Genomic DNA, 14118 nt, shown 5'->3' with positions numbered 1-14118 from the left:
GTTATATAAAATATCTTCAAAAAAGATGTGTCAAATGTCACAATGGGATAAAACGTTAAATCGGGTTCGGTCTCTTAAAATAGAAAATTTAAAAGAAACTAAATGATTAAAACTTGACCACTACTATTTATTTGCTTTGCTATACATTTGTAGCTGGTGACGGTGTAAAATTCAACTTTCCAATGGCCAGTGCGACTACTATTTTGTCCTGGGGACTGAGTCAATGGCAACATGCTTATGAAGCAGCCGGACAACTTGAACTGATGTATGATTCAATAAAATGGCCGTTAGATTACCTACAAAAATGTTGGATAGAAAGCAAAAATCTGTACTATTGTCAGGTATGATTATGAAATTGTCATAGTTTGTACATTTACAGACAGTGTAAAATAAACAATGAGTTACTCTCCTATGAACGGATTGCTTTAGTTAACCATTGGTACAATTAAAAAAATAAATACTGCATCAAACGTGTTGTCGTATGAGTGAAAGACTTTTCAATTAAAAACAAACACCTTTGAAAAAATTAAAATAACAAAATACCGAATTCTCAGGAAAATTTAAAACGGAAAGTTCGTAATCAAATGGCAAAATCCAAAACCCCAACATGGATAACAACTGTCATGTTCCTGACTTAATACAGATATTTTCTTATGTAGCGTATTAAACCTGCTTTTATTGCTAGCTAAAGTTTCACTTGTATGACCGTTGCATTAAATTGTATTATATTGACAACAAACCATTATGCTTAATATCCATCTGAAATGTATATCCAATTGCATAACTTGCTTTTAAAAATCATAATCAGAACATACTAGTTTAGAAAACTTTATTTGCTTCTGTTTAAACATGTGAGAGATAGAAAAGTATAATATGTAGCTTAAACTGGAGTATATATTTTGAAGATCTCTATTTTTCGAATCATTCTATGGTCCGTTTTTTGTGATTCTTTTGTCTTGAAGTCGGCAGAAGATACAGAATATCAATCGGGTTATGACATCACATGCGATAGTTTGATAGCTGGTTCAATCATTCACTCGAAAATAAAAATAAAATGAATGAAAAGGACATAAATTCACTGAAAAAAAGTTTTATAAAAAGGTATTCGAAACACATTTCATTTTCACTATAGGTAGCAGACGGCAATAAAGATCACGCTTTTTGGGGACGACCTGAACAAATGACGTATACCAGAGACGCATTTGCTGTAACACCCAGTAAACCCGGAAGTGAAGTTGCCGGGGAAACTGTGTCAGCATTTGCATCTGCATCTATTGCATTTGCACAGAAAGGTGATTTTCGAATAATAACTGATGTATTGTTACGGACACTTAGAACATGTAGAATGTACAAATTTTTTTTTTTAAATTCCTTCTTTAATTGTTGATTGATTCAACTTTAACCTAAACTACTTTGTGTGTCTATAAAATCATAAAGAAGACAACATACAGTATGCTTTTTTGTATATTTTATAGATCCCGCCTATTCAGCTCAATTGCTGTCAAGAGCAAAATCATTGTATACATTTGCGAAAACATACAGAAGCAAATACAGTGATTCTGTACCAGAAGTAAATCCGTTTTATACGTAAGTAATTAGATTAAAAAAACATCATTCATCAAATTGGATCCCGATGGGTACGAATTCGGATTAATACATTTATAGGGATACCTCACCTGTCGAGACGTAGGTTGAAAGTTTGATCCCCGCTTGTTGCAAGGTCAGTTCCACTGCAGTCTTAATGAGGAGAATATTCCTCACTCCTGCCGAAGGTCGTGCAAAAAAAACCAATTAATCACTCCATTAGATGTTTTTCTAGCTATAAAACGAGATTTAATTTAACATTTCTACATAAGGAAATACCTATACCGAGTCAGGAATATAAGAGTTGTTTCAAGTCGTTTGATGTGTTTGAGCTTTTGATTTTGACATTTAAATGGGATTTTCCGATTTGAATTTTTCATGGGGTTCAGTATTTTTGTTATTCTTTTTTAACTATTCAATTCCAGATCACATAATGGATACCAAGATGAACTTTGTCTCGCAGCGGCAATGTTATACAAAACAACAAAAGAACAACAGTATTTGAATGACGCTGAAAGCTTTGCATACACATATACTGCATGGTCATTATCTTGGGATGAAAAAACTGTTGCCTGTCAGGTATGTTTTCTTTGTTATATTTATCTACACGTACATGTATATCTCCAAAATTGTGTAATACTGATATATAGTTTCAATATCAATTCAAAATACATTCTTTATGTGTATCGATATACTCTACCGTTGATTGACTATATAAGCATGAATTTCAGACCAAACTGTATACAGTGTTGGGGGTAGGATCGTGTGATATGCAATATGAATAGTGTTAACAAGAATTTGTCCACAGTACACGGATGCCCCATTCGCACTTCATTTTTTATGTTCAGTGCACCGGGAAATTCGGATAAAAATTCCGTTCAATTCTTGATATCTAATGTCTCTTGTTTTATGAGTTTCTTGTTATATTGCAGTTAATTCTTTTCCAAGAAACTGGAGACCTAAAGTACAAGACTCCGGTCGTAAATTTTATGAAAGAGTTTATGAGTGGAAGTGTTCCACAAACCAACTGTGGTTTAGCATTTAGACAAAAATGGGGATCAAATAGCTATGCTGGTAAATATATTTTTGATTATTACTCTTCAAATCGGCAGTGTATGCATTCAGACAAAATACCATTTCAAACACACAGAAATGAGCACGTTGGGAAAGAAAACTACCTGTTTGCACAGGCGATATCAGTTTCAAATGATTGATCACCTTGACGCCATTGTTTTGTCTGAGCAGCTATAGATACAATGTAACTTTAGATGTGCTTTGCGGGCTATTATAACTCTTTGTCAAATATCACGTATGCTATCCGGTATATGAATGAACCTATAAGCATCACGTAAACAGACTGTTTATACATGTACGTTGTTATCGTCTTGAAAGTAATCTACCATAACATATGACTGTTTTTAAAGTTCAGAGAAGGGAAAAACATTGTCATGAGGGATGTTGTATTAAAATAGGAAAAATACATCTTGACAACCATTCAATCGATACTTTAATGGGCAGATGATTTTAGTGGAGCAGAAATCTGTTTGAAGACTCGGATCTTTTTTTATATGAAGAATGGAACTTTAAACAAGCGTTTTAATTTACAAACCTCGTTTTGTTTTAGCAAATGCTGCATTTATTGCTTTGATGGCAGCTGATACACAAGGATTTTCTCAAGCTGAAGAATATAAAACATGGGCCATGTCACAGATACATTATATGCTCGGCGATAATAATTACAAAATGAGTTACCAGATTGGGTATGGTAATAATTATCCAAGGAAGCCACATCATCGTGCAAGGTAAATATTTATCAACTTCAAGTATTCATAAAAGGGGCTTCTCCGCGAAATATAGAAAAGGAAGATACATGTATGGTATGATTGACAATAAGACAACTATCCATCATAGAAACAATGAAGTAGATGTTCAATGAAAGCAATTATAGGCAACCGTAAGGCCTTCAACAATTAGAAATATCCATACCGTATAGTCGGCTACAAAAGACCCCGAAATGAAAAAATATAAAACAATTTAACTGAAAAAAATAACGGCCTAATACATTACTAAGCAGTTTATGAAAATCAAACATGACAGACATCAACAACACAACGACAAGCACTGAACTAAATGTTCCAGACAGGAACATACAGAATGTCACAGGGTCAAAACATGCTATAAAAATCTTTTGATCGTTTTTTTTTAAATGTCACTTTTGTATCTTCTGTCTAACTTAATTTTTTTGCCCTAAAAAATGCGACACCAACCAAAAAGAAAACGACGATACATGCTCACAGATTTGGTCAGCTGATAAATAAATATAACACCATTGCTCATAGGTAGAAAATATAACTAATGACCTTAAGATAGAAAACAAATAATGAAAATACTTTTAGTAGTCTTAGTTTTCTAAGCAGTTATCCAAAACACTATATTTTCAGTTCATGTCCGAACATGCCAGAACCTTGTACTTGGGCTCAACTTAGTTCACCATCTGACAATCCACAAATTCTATTTGGTGCCCTAGTTGGTGGACCTGATGAAAATGATGTTTATGAAGACAACCGTGAAGACTATGTCCAAAACGAGGTGGCTGTAAGCTACAATGCAGGATTTCAGTCTGCCGCCGCTGGTATGAAATTATATTTTCAGGGTTAAATATCACTTATTAAAAGTATTTACTATAAAGGTACAAATTGTTTAGAGATGTGTGCATGTGTAACACACTGTCACTAAAACGGGTTCGTCTGTCTGTTCGCACTTAAAATAATGTTGCTTTCCAGTTGTCAAATAAGTTAGCTGAATATAGTTATCAAAGGTACCAGGATTATAATTTAGTACGCCAGACGCGCGTTTCGTCTACATAAGACTCATCAGTGACGCTCATAACAAAATATGTATAAAGCCAAACAAGTACAAAGTTAAAGAGCATTGAGGATCCAAAATTCCAAAAAGTTGTGCCAAATACGGCTAAGGTAATCTATGCCTGGGATAAGAAAATCCTTAGTTTTTCGAACAATTCAAACTTTTGTAAACAGGAAATTTATAAAAATGACCACATTATTGACATTCATGTCAACACCGAAGTGTTGACTACTGGGCTGGTGATGAGATTTATGTTTCTCTTGTATGCATTCTACCACCAAATTTATACGAATTGTACCAAAACCCTTAAAATAGTTTTACATTGAAGGTCTTGAAAGCAATTTTTCGTGACCAAAGTTTTGTAAAAGTTACATATTATCTTGTAGAAAATGCAAATATGCTAAAACCATTGTTTCATCTAAACAAAAGAAAGAAAATTCCACTTCCAGACAATTAATTGAACTTGGATTTCCGTTGAAAACCAGATTTAAATAAATCGCCTCAGATACCTGCACAGTCTTAATCATGCATATTAATACCATGTATTCAGGACCATAACTCAAGACTCATTATTGTCGTTCGAATCTAAACAGATGTAGACCAAACCATAAACGAAGTTGGAGAACATTGAAAACCAAACATTTCAAAAAGTTGAACCAAATTAAGCTTAGGTCTTATATTTGTATGTCTTGTAGTAAAACGTTTTTCGATACATCAATTGAATACTTGTATATACACGTATCTCCAATCACGAAAAAAAAAACATTCATGAATATACATGCTTTATATTTATATATATACGGTGACCTATAGTTGTTAATTTCTGTGTCATTTTGGTCTCTTGTGTAGAGTTGTCTAATTGGCAATCATACCACATCTTCTTTTTTATATTTATGTATGTAATAAATTTTAATCAATATACATGTATTTTTTTCTTCTTTTGTTCTTTTGTTCTCACATTAAGATTTTAACTTGTGATTGATATGTTTTTTAATCTGTGATATTACATGTATATTGTAGGTCTTCTTCATTTTGCCCTTCAAGGAACTCTACCTCCAGCACCACAAGCTAAATGTTGATGCCTTCCAATGTAATAGCGATGTTTAGAATATGGAAATAACATGGAATAAATATTTTAATATTGTCTTCTTAACTTTTACGAATACAGATTTGTATAACTACTTGGACACTGACTTATTCACCAGATGCATAAAATTGTTATGTTTTTTTAAAGGAACAACACATAACATGCAAATAGTCAGTATTTACTAGTAATTTCCAAGCTATGAGTATTATTTACCTGATCCGCAAGTCTATACTGATCAAAAGAACTCAACAAGGTTAATTAGTAAGAAAAAAGAGGAAATATGAAGCTAAAAATTGTATTTGACTCCAGGAATTCAGTTGCCCTTGATATGACACACAAATGCGTATATTTTTCTGGCTGAAATTCAAGGGCAATTTATTTGCTTAACTTTTTTTAAGTAGAAAAATAACATGAATATACATGTAAATCGTTGTGTAAGCGTTAGATTTTTCTCATATGAATATTCACAGAGACAATGCCGCGAAATAAGCTTTTAAGGGCTTAGCGCAACAAAAGATATCCGAGGAAAATATTTCTGTACCGATTTTTCATTTGATTAGTGCAATATTTAGGTTAAACATGTCACATATAGCATTGAAAGTCTTGACGACTCATCATGACGTGTATTAGAAAGTTTAGATTTCGATTCAAGTTTTTTTTTTCCTTCAATGATTTGTACTGAATTGTTTTGGTTGATGTGTTTGGTGCTGCTTGTTGTACATTTGTATGGACGATTAGAATGCAATTTTTATTACTGTTGAAGGCTTTAATCGATATATGTATCTACATACATAAACAATTCAAAAAAATATGATTGTGATTTTTGTTTCACACATTATTCAGAATAAATTTGAGTTATGATATCTCTCTTTATACAGCTACCTGGCTCTACATGTTAACGTGTGTCTTGTATGACTGTTCATCATTGAAAAGAAATAAAAATCGATTTCTATTTTTATTTAAGTGCTTTTGAAAAGTTTGAATGATGAGAAAAAATATCGAGACAAATTGTTTCATAAAAATTGTACAAAAGTAACCATTCTTTATGATGATACAAACGGGAAACGATTAAAATTGATATACATTGTATGTTCTGGTCGACTGATTTCAAACTTTAAGGAAAAGAGATAAAAAGAATTAATAGGAATATATATAAATATATATACAAATGTATCTTTATTCTCATAAACCAAAGTACAATGGTACAGAGACATACATGTATACAAATAAATTAACATAGTATAAATTTTAAATACAAAATTTTTAATTTAAAATAGAGACATAAAGTGATTACCCAGGAGATTCTAGGCATTTTTGATAATAATTCTTATAATCTTGCACAGATTGTTTAGTTCAGGCGGGTTGCTAAAACTATACCCTTTGGGAAGTGCTCCACAATTATTGGAGGAATATACAAGAAACTGAACTGCTACTATTCATTAGACCTTGACATTTTAAAATATTTGGTCTGTTTATAAAATGATGCTTTAGTAGCAGTTGTCTACTATCGTCTATTGCCGAGCATTCTAAAATGTAATGGAACTCGTCGCCAATGTCACCGGAATTGCACAAAGTACAAATACGATTTTCTCTCTGAATGTTTTGCCATCTTCCAATTTCGATAGGAATTTTTGTGTTCAACTTTCTAAATCTACAGAAAGAAGCAATATTTTTGTCATCTAAAATATCAAAGTAGGTTTCGAAATTTATACTATTTTTTAATAATTTATAATTTAGAGCTTTTGGAGAATTCTGTACAGTAGCATACCATGTCTGTCTGAACTGGTCAGTTAATCTTAATTTAACAGTATCATACAACCAGTTTTTACTTATAAAAATATTTAGAGTTCCATATATTTAATAGCCCACAATTATCAAGCACAGATTTTACATTCTTACACCAAGCTATATGTCCATTATAACTACCAGTAACAAGATTGTATAGAATAACTGGAAGTTTCTTATTTTCCCCAGTTACAAGCTTTTCCCAATAATTAATAGTACGTAACTAAATACGAATCGTCTATAAATGTTATCACGCAATTACATAAATGTGTGTTTACATCCTGTATAATTAGCGATCACATCCTGACTTATTGTACGGTTTTCAAAATACTGTAAAATAAATGGCGTTATCACTGCATGGTGGTTTTTTTTTGTATCGTCGCAACGAATTGCGATGTTTACTTTTTTAATATTATCAATAGCTACATGTAATGCTGTACAATGTATAAGTAAATAATTCCTTTGATTAGCTCTTGTCATTTTTATTTGGACTGTAGTAGTATAAAATTGAGAATTTAAATGGGGATCGAATATGTCAAATCCCGCACCCGGAGGTGGACATCATTTGGCCTCTTAATAAAAATGTATGTGTAACAGGCAACACAGCTCCATGAATTATGTGACAAAATTGGAAGTTCCCTTTAGTTAAAAATTTCGAGTTTAGTTCTTATAAATTGCTGCTGGACCGTTAAATTCCCTGGGTAACTATTGTCTTAATATACTAAGGTTGTGGCGTCTACTACTATTGATCTTGAGCATACCTGATCATGAAGATGGTACTTTCAGCAACACGTGTTGTGTAATCCAACATCACACCTTTTTGTGATGATACATTGTACCATTTAAGCGGTAAATGTTCAGTATAGAAATTTTCTTATGGTAATTCACAGTTAAAACTAAGGTTACAGTGCAACAAGTATTTTGTGTTTTTTTTTTGTGTGTTTTGGGTTTTTGTGTGTTTTGTGTGCTTTGTTTTATTACTCATAATCGTTCGATATATTTTCCTTTCATTTTTGTTTATGATTCTTTATAAAGAGTGGTAATCAATGACCATGATCACTAATGTGCGCACTGAAATTAAAATAAAAAGTTTGTTATATTAGTCGGCACGGCACACGCACACAGATTCTTTTTGCATTGAATGTGTACCTTTTCTTTATATATATAAATAATTGCATGTGTATTTTTTTTTTGCGATGAAGGTGATCCCTTTTTAAATTAAATTTAATCAGATAGAATGATTTGGATGTTTGTATAATGTCCAGTGGAAAATATTTCAGGCATTTTAATTCATGGTGTTCTTTTTAATGGAGAAAGCGACCACGTACAACTTAAAACCTAATTACACATATATATTCTTTAAGTTTGGAATTCTTTTTGCATAATTAGAATATGATACATTTATAATATTTTTCGAGGTTAGAGACCGAGAATTTCACGATCCGCCTCCTACATGTACCAACATCGATTTATTTTTATTCATTTGAAGCAGACGGACGTTGCAAAATGAAAATGTTAATAATAACGTAGCCCCAACATTACCATCCCATGGCGTAATAACTATCCGGATGATGTGTAAATTTCCACAGTTTCGTAACAGTTCTATATAATGTCCGTCTTCCGGGTGTCTCGGATATCGGGTGCATTTAAACTTTATAAAAAAAAAAAATTTTGCGTTTAAAGTTTTAACCTCACACTCATGCATGACTTTCGTTAATTATGACGCATATATAAGTCAACAAATATAATATATTACAAAGGTTGTAAATATTTTCAAAATGGAGAAGGACAAGAAATTGTTAATTTTCTGTGTTCTGTTCGCTATTGCAGGTAAGAATTTTTTTTCTTTATAAACAGTAATGAAATAAGATGAACTACAAATAGTTTTCTACATGCTAATTTTTCTTCATCAAAGGGAGCTTTTGAGTAAAAAAAAGTCCGGATGAGGAACTTGGCAAAAAAAAAAAAGACAGAATGACAATTAATGGGAAAATAGTCTAATAAAAAAAACAGGACCGAATAAAGTGAAAAATAAAAAGGCAGGACAGAGATCAAAACTATAAAAAATAATGCAGGACACATTCTTTTATCCTAGCTTTCCCCCATAACAATCAAATGGCAGCTCCCTAATTGCAGTTCAATTTTTTTTTGGACCTTTATTTATTGAAGTAGTACCAGCACCAACTAGAAAAGATATCTCGGGGTTAACATAGGTCATCAACCATGATAATATAAGTTGTCTATAAACATTTTTTTTTAAATATGTTGAGCTCTTCAATATCCCAACTCTAGAAAAAAAGGGAATACATTTAACAAAGACAATCAAAATCTAGTTTCTTATATGAAATAAAACTAATAATGAGGACCCTGTCGTTGGACAGACAAAAAACATGTGAAGGGATTAAACTATTAATCACAGCTTAGTTATTCAAGCCCATTTGAAAGTATATCGATATAACTTTAACCTCAACGTAGTAGCCTATATTATACAAAACAAATATGAAAAAACAAAGATATTTATAAGTCGCCCTTGTAAAATTGTCAGGCAAAACAGAGGCTTTAAGCTACCACAAGCATTGAAGATCAGATGTTTATGAACCACTAGTTCGTCTTGTTACTTTTTTCTTGTCTAACTAACTTTTATCTAATTATATTTCTATTCATCCGCAATGAATGCAACACGTTTTGTTGTAAAACTATACGAATTTATACACAGGTTTGCAACATCGGGTGGTCGTTATAATAAGCTTTTTGATGGTCAGCAAGGATTTTCTCGCGGTGTTTAAGACCCATCGGTGACCTTCGGCTGTTTTCTGCTCTTTGGTCAGGTTGTTGACACATTCCCCATTGCCCTTCTCAATTTTACATAAGTGCCTAAAGATTAAATATGCAATAACTGTGAAAATAATGATAACATAAACGGTACCAATGTTGCTGCACCAGATGCGTATTTCAACAATCAATATCTCTTCATTAAAAGTGTTTATAAAGATTATGGACATGTATACTCTTCAAACAAAAAATCAAATGTTAGGGTGTTAAGCTTTAAAAACATCACTTGGTATTTATGAGTAAACTGTTGAACCAAAACATTTTTTCCGTAATAAGTTTATTTCTTCATTTTCTTAGTTTCATCATGCTGTGGACGATTCAGAGGAAGATTTCGGAGTGGTTATTATAGAGGGGGATACTACTACAGTTCCTATGGCAGCGGGTAATTTCTAATACCATATTACTAGTTTTAACTTCATGTTGTAATGCCAGCTTTTCAATTGATTAAAACGAGCTAGAGTATATAAATTTCTAAATTTAAATATGTCTCAGCATGTGACATACTTCTTTTAATGGTACCCCTTTGTATTAACCAACAAAAACTTGCAAAACAAAAATGAATGATTTGGAAAAAAAAAGAATAATAACAGATCGTTCAGTATAGTAAATTAATGAGACAGGGAAGAGTTTGACTTGCAAAACATATAATCGTAAACGCTACGTCACTTGTTGTGTGTTTTTAATAAAAAAAAAATAGTATTGTGTATTGTTGTATTTTGTAAACTAATCTTTTCAGAGTAATTGTATTGGTAACGTTCAGTGGAAAATATTTTTTCTTTTCATATTTATGACGAGATCGTTATGAGTTAGTGTTTAAAAAAAATATGTAAGCTCTACAAAATTGGCCATGATTGACCAGGATGAAGGGCTAACAAATGGGAATCCCTACTGTGTCAAAATTTGAAATATCAGCATACTAAATTGAGACATTATAGTGTATAATATATCCATTAGAAAGTACTTATAAATGTAGCCGAAAAGCATTGATAGCATATGGGTCTCAAATCGAAAAAAAAGAAATCTAGAATCTGCTTTAATTTTGGTGCATGACCTTTTTTGAGCTGTTGAAGTCATCTATGATCAGAAAAATGGGTTTTATGGGGTTGTCGTTCATCGTTTTTTTAGAACAAACGCTACATTTTTCTAACTTCATTCTGATTAAACGATTTATTTGTTTTGACGTTTGTAAAAATTCTGTTTACCAACAACATGTGCATGCATTATTGAAAGTTCAAACAGGGTCAGTAAACACTGATTAAACGATCATGTATTTGTTTCTACATTTGTAGCGTTTAGAAAACAACAACAACCACCACACAACGGTTACAAAAGTTTGGTTAGAAAGAAATGCACTCTAGATATGTCTTATCAACAAACGGACATATCTGAAATATGACGTATTTATATAAATCATAGACTTTCAAAACTTAAAAGATGGTTTCTTTTAAGTGTCGCATTTGAACTTAAATTATTTAAATTTCCATGATAAACAAACTCAAGTTTCCGGTTGTATTTACGCATGTAATCACTGTGAAGTTTTTAAAGCTTAAAGAAAATTATGACATTGACCCACAAAGTACATTTAAAGTTATATATAAATACATGCAATTTAATGCTATTTCAATAAACAAAAATAATCTACGTACTAAGAAAACATTGTTATGCACCCTTCTTCGGTACAGATATCACAAAAAAATATATTAAACATTGTATGGAGTTAGGCTTAAACTAAGTTTAATTAATTAATGTTATATAGGTAAACATACATGTGGGTTTACGTCAATCAACAGGAAACACAAAGACACATGTCAAACAACATTAAAAAAACAACAATCAAACAATCTTCAATAATAGACAAACACAAAAGTACAAACAATTAAATTCGGTTCAGGAAAATCATCAATGAATAACAAAATTAATTGACAAAAAAGAATTAAAGAAGGATACTGATTGCAAATAATCAGCTGATGATACATCAGTTCTTGCAATTCAGAGAACTTATGTAGCAAGTCATGTATTGTACAAGAAAATACGATCTTGTACAATGCCCAGATTAAAAAAAAAATAAACTTAAGATATGTTTTTATTAATGCTTTCAAAAGCCTTTTTTTACATTTTATTTTTCCAAGAGTTGGTAACCTTGCAGATATTGTCATTTTACCATAGTATGAAGCAGGAATATTTTTCAAAATCGTTTTTCTGATTATCAATTTTTAGGACGTCGACTGGAACTATAGTTGGAGCTGTGATCGGCGGTATCGTTGGCATAGTGGGGTTGATTGTTGCTATCTACGTCATTAGAGCGGTGTGCTGCAAAACAAATCCACGAGCAAAAAATACTGGGCAAGTGATCACTTGGTCTTCAAATGTGCCACGTAAGTAAAAAAAATGATTTTTGGTATTGAATTACAAGATGTATAAAAGAAAAAGGTTTCAATCAGAATCAACTAAAAAAGAAAATTCTCATAAATGATGCTTAAAACGAATTCAAGTAAAAAGTATAAAATTGTACCGAAATATTTTAGCGACAAAAATACCAGGTGAATGCACCAACCAAAAGACTAGCGCAATAATTAGGTTGTTCATATTGATTTACCGAAATGCAATTACTGTAGAAGAAGAGGCAATTAATATAATTTCTCTTTAAAATTATTTTCATTGCTTTGTCCAGATATTTGATAGTTATTTAAGTTAGTGGGTTAATATTGGTTAGAAATTAATTGTTCTTGATATAATTAAATATTTTTATTGTAAATTCAAAACAACGAAAACAACTTTCAAATGATAGTTCCAAATTGAAAAAAAATTATGTATTCTACTAATACCTGAAATAAATTATGATCATTTCAATTTTTCAGAAACATACGCACCATCACCATATTCAGCACACGACTCGTCATACAAGACTGGAATTGACTACAATACCAAAGATTCAACAAACTATCCACAAAACATGCAATATACTACCAACTCGACACCAGAACAACCACCGCCTCCTTACCCAACATCGCCACCTTACCCAACATCACCACCATATCCGGATACAATCAACAGTTATCCAACACAATCCTATCATTTAAACGATACTGCACTCGCACAGGATCTTCCCGCGCAGCCGCTGTCAAATTTGTATGAATCTAAAATGTCTTATGACAACCATGGCATGAAACAATAATAAAACAATATACATGTTTATGTATAAGAACAATGACAGCATTAAAAAACTGTTAAAGAGAGACATTTTTTGGGCAAATTGTTGTTTCCTACTAAAACCTTTTCTTTAACTTTAAGAGAGCTGGTCGCACGATATATGAATTAAGATATACCAGAAGTTTTCATTATTATCATTATTCTATTTGAATAGAAAATGTATATTTAGTTGAATACAAGAATGTGTGTTGTGTTAGTACTCTAACAAAATATGTTAACATATACAATGATAGTTAGTAGTCAACAATGGATAAACATTCACTTATAGACCAGAACTGGTAACTTTTCCATATCACAGTTGTAGCTCTTTATCCCTCCTATTTTGGAGGGGTTTGAATTTTTTAATCTAGTTTTTTTATGTTGTGTTTTGTAGACAGTTTTGTTTTGTTTTTGTAAGGTTTTGTCTGTCTTCTTCTTGTCATTCTACTTGAATGTGTTGTGCCATGATGACCTTTTGAGACCTTATTTCTCTTTTTACGCAATAAAGATCACCGTTTTTATTCTTCATATATACATAAATCTGTTGAATGTAAAATTATATAAAAAAAAGTAATCATTTTCATTCAACAACAAAAAAAATCCAAATTATATGCATTCAATAGTAATTTATACTGCAATCAGCTATTTTACTATACAGATAAAGCTATACGTATAAACGTTAGCTTTATATGTCAATGACCTCAACTCACTTATAAGCCCCGCCTACTTACAACGTCACGTCACAACCATGACAACGTGTAGTAACAATGGTCAAA

The 14118-nt window shown here is 31.7% G+C and overlaps 2 protein-coding genes across 2 annotated transcripts in view; both read left to right on the top strand.

Moving 5' to 3' along the window:
* LOC139521210 (uncharacterized) overlaps positions 1-5595 on the top strand; it is a 32227-nt gene extending 26632 nt beyond the window's left edge. Inside the window, exons 18-25 of the mRNA XM_071314641.1 lie at positions 154-341; positions 1133-1292; positions 1476-1587; positions 2010-2163; positions 2517-2658; positions 3209-3386; positions 4026-4216; positions 5470-5595. Coding sequence (XP_071170742.1) covers positions 154-341; positions 1133-1292; positions 1476-1587; positions 2010-2163; positions 2517-2658; positions 3209-3386; positions 4026-4216; positions 5470-5528 — 1184 coding nt within the window. The 3' untranslated portion in view covers positions 5529-5595. The remainder of the gene's footprint in view (positions 1-153; positions 342-1132; positions 1293-1475; positions 1588-2009; positions 2164-2516; positions 2659-3208; positions 3387-4025; positions 4217-5469) is intronic.
* A 2896-nt stretch (positions 5596-8491) lies between these two features.
* Positions 8492-13863, top strand: LOC139484713 (uncharacterized). Its single transcript, XM_071268592.1, has 4 exons — positions 8492-9151; positions 10451-10535; positions 12371-12528; positions 13012-13863. The coding sequence occupies exons 1-4, from the start codon at positions 9100-9102 to the stop codon at positions 13326-13328; spliced, it is 612 nt and encodes a 203-aa protein (XP_071124693.1). The 5' UTR covers positions 8492-9099; the 3' UTR covers positions 13329-13863.
* Positions 13864-14118: the final 255 nt, after the last annotated feature.

The sequence above is a fragment of the Mytilus edulis genome, chromosome 1 (genome assembly GCF_963676685.1).
Source record: "Mytilus edulis chromosome 1, xbMytEdul2.2, whole genome shotgun sequence".
Taxonomy (NCBI): domain Eukaryota; kingdom Metazoa; phylum Mollusca; class Bivalvia; order Mytilida; family Mytilidae; genus Mytilus; species Mytilus edulis.
Note: the sequence above shows the minus strand (reverse complement) of the source record. Positions and strands in the feature narration are given on the sequence as shown.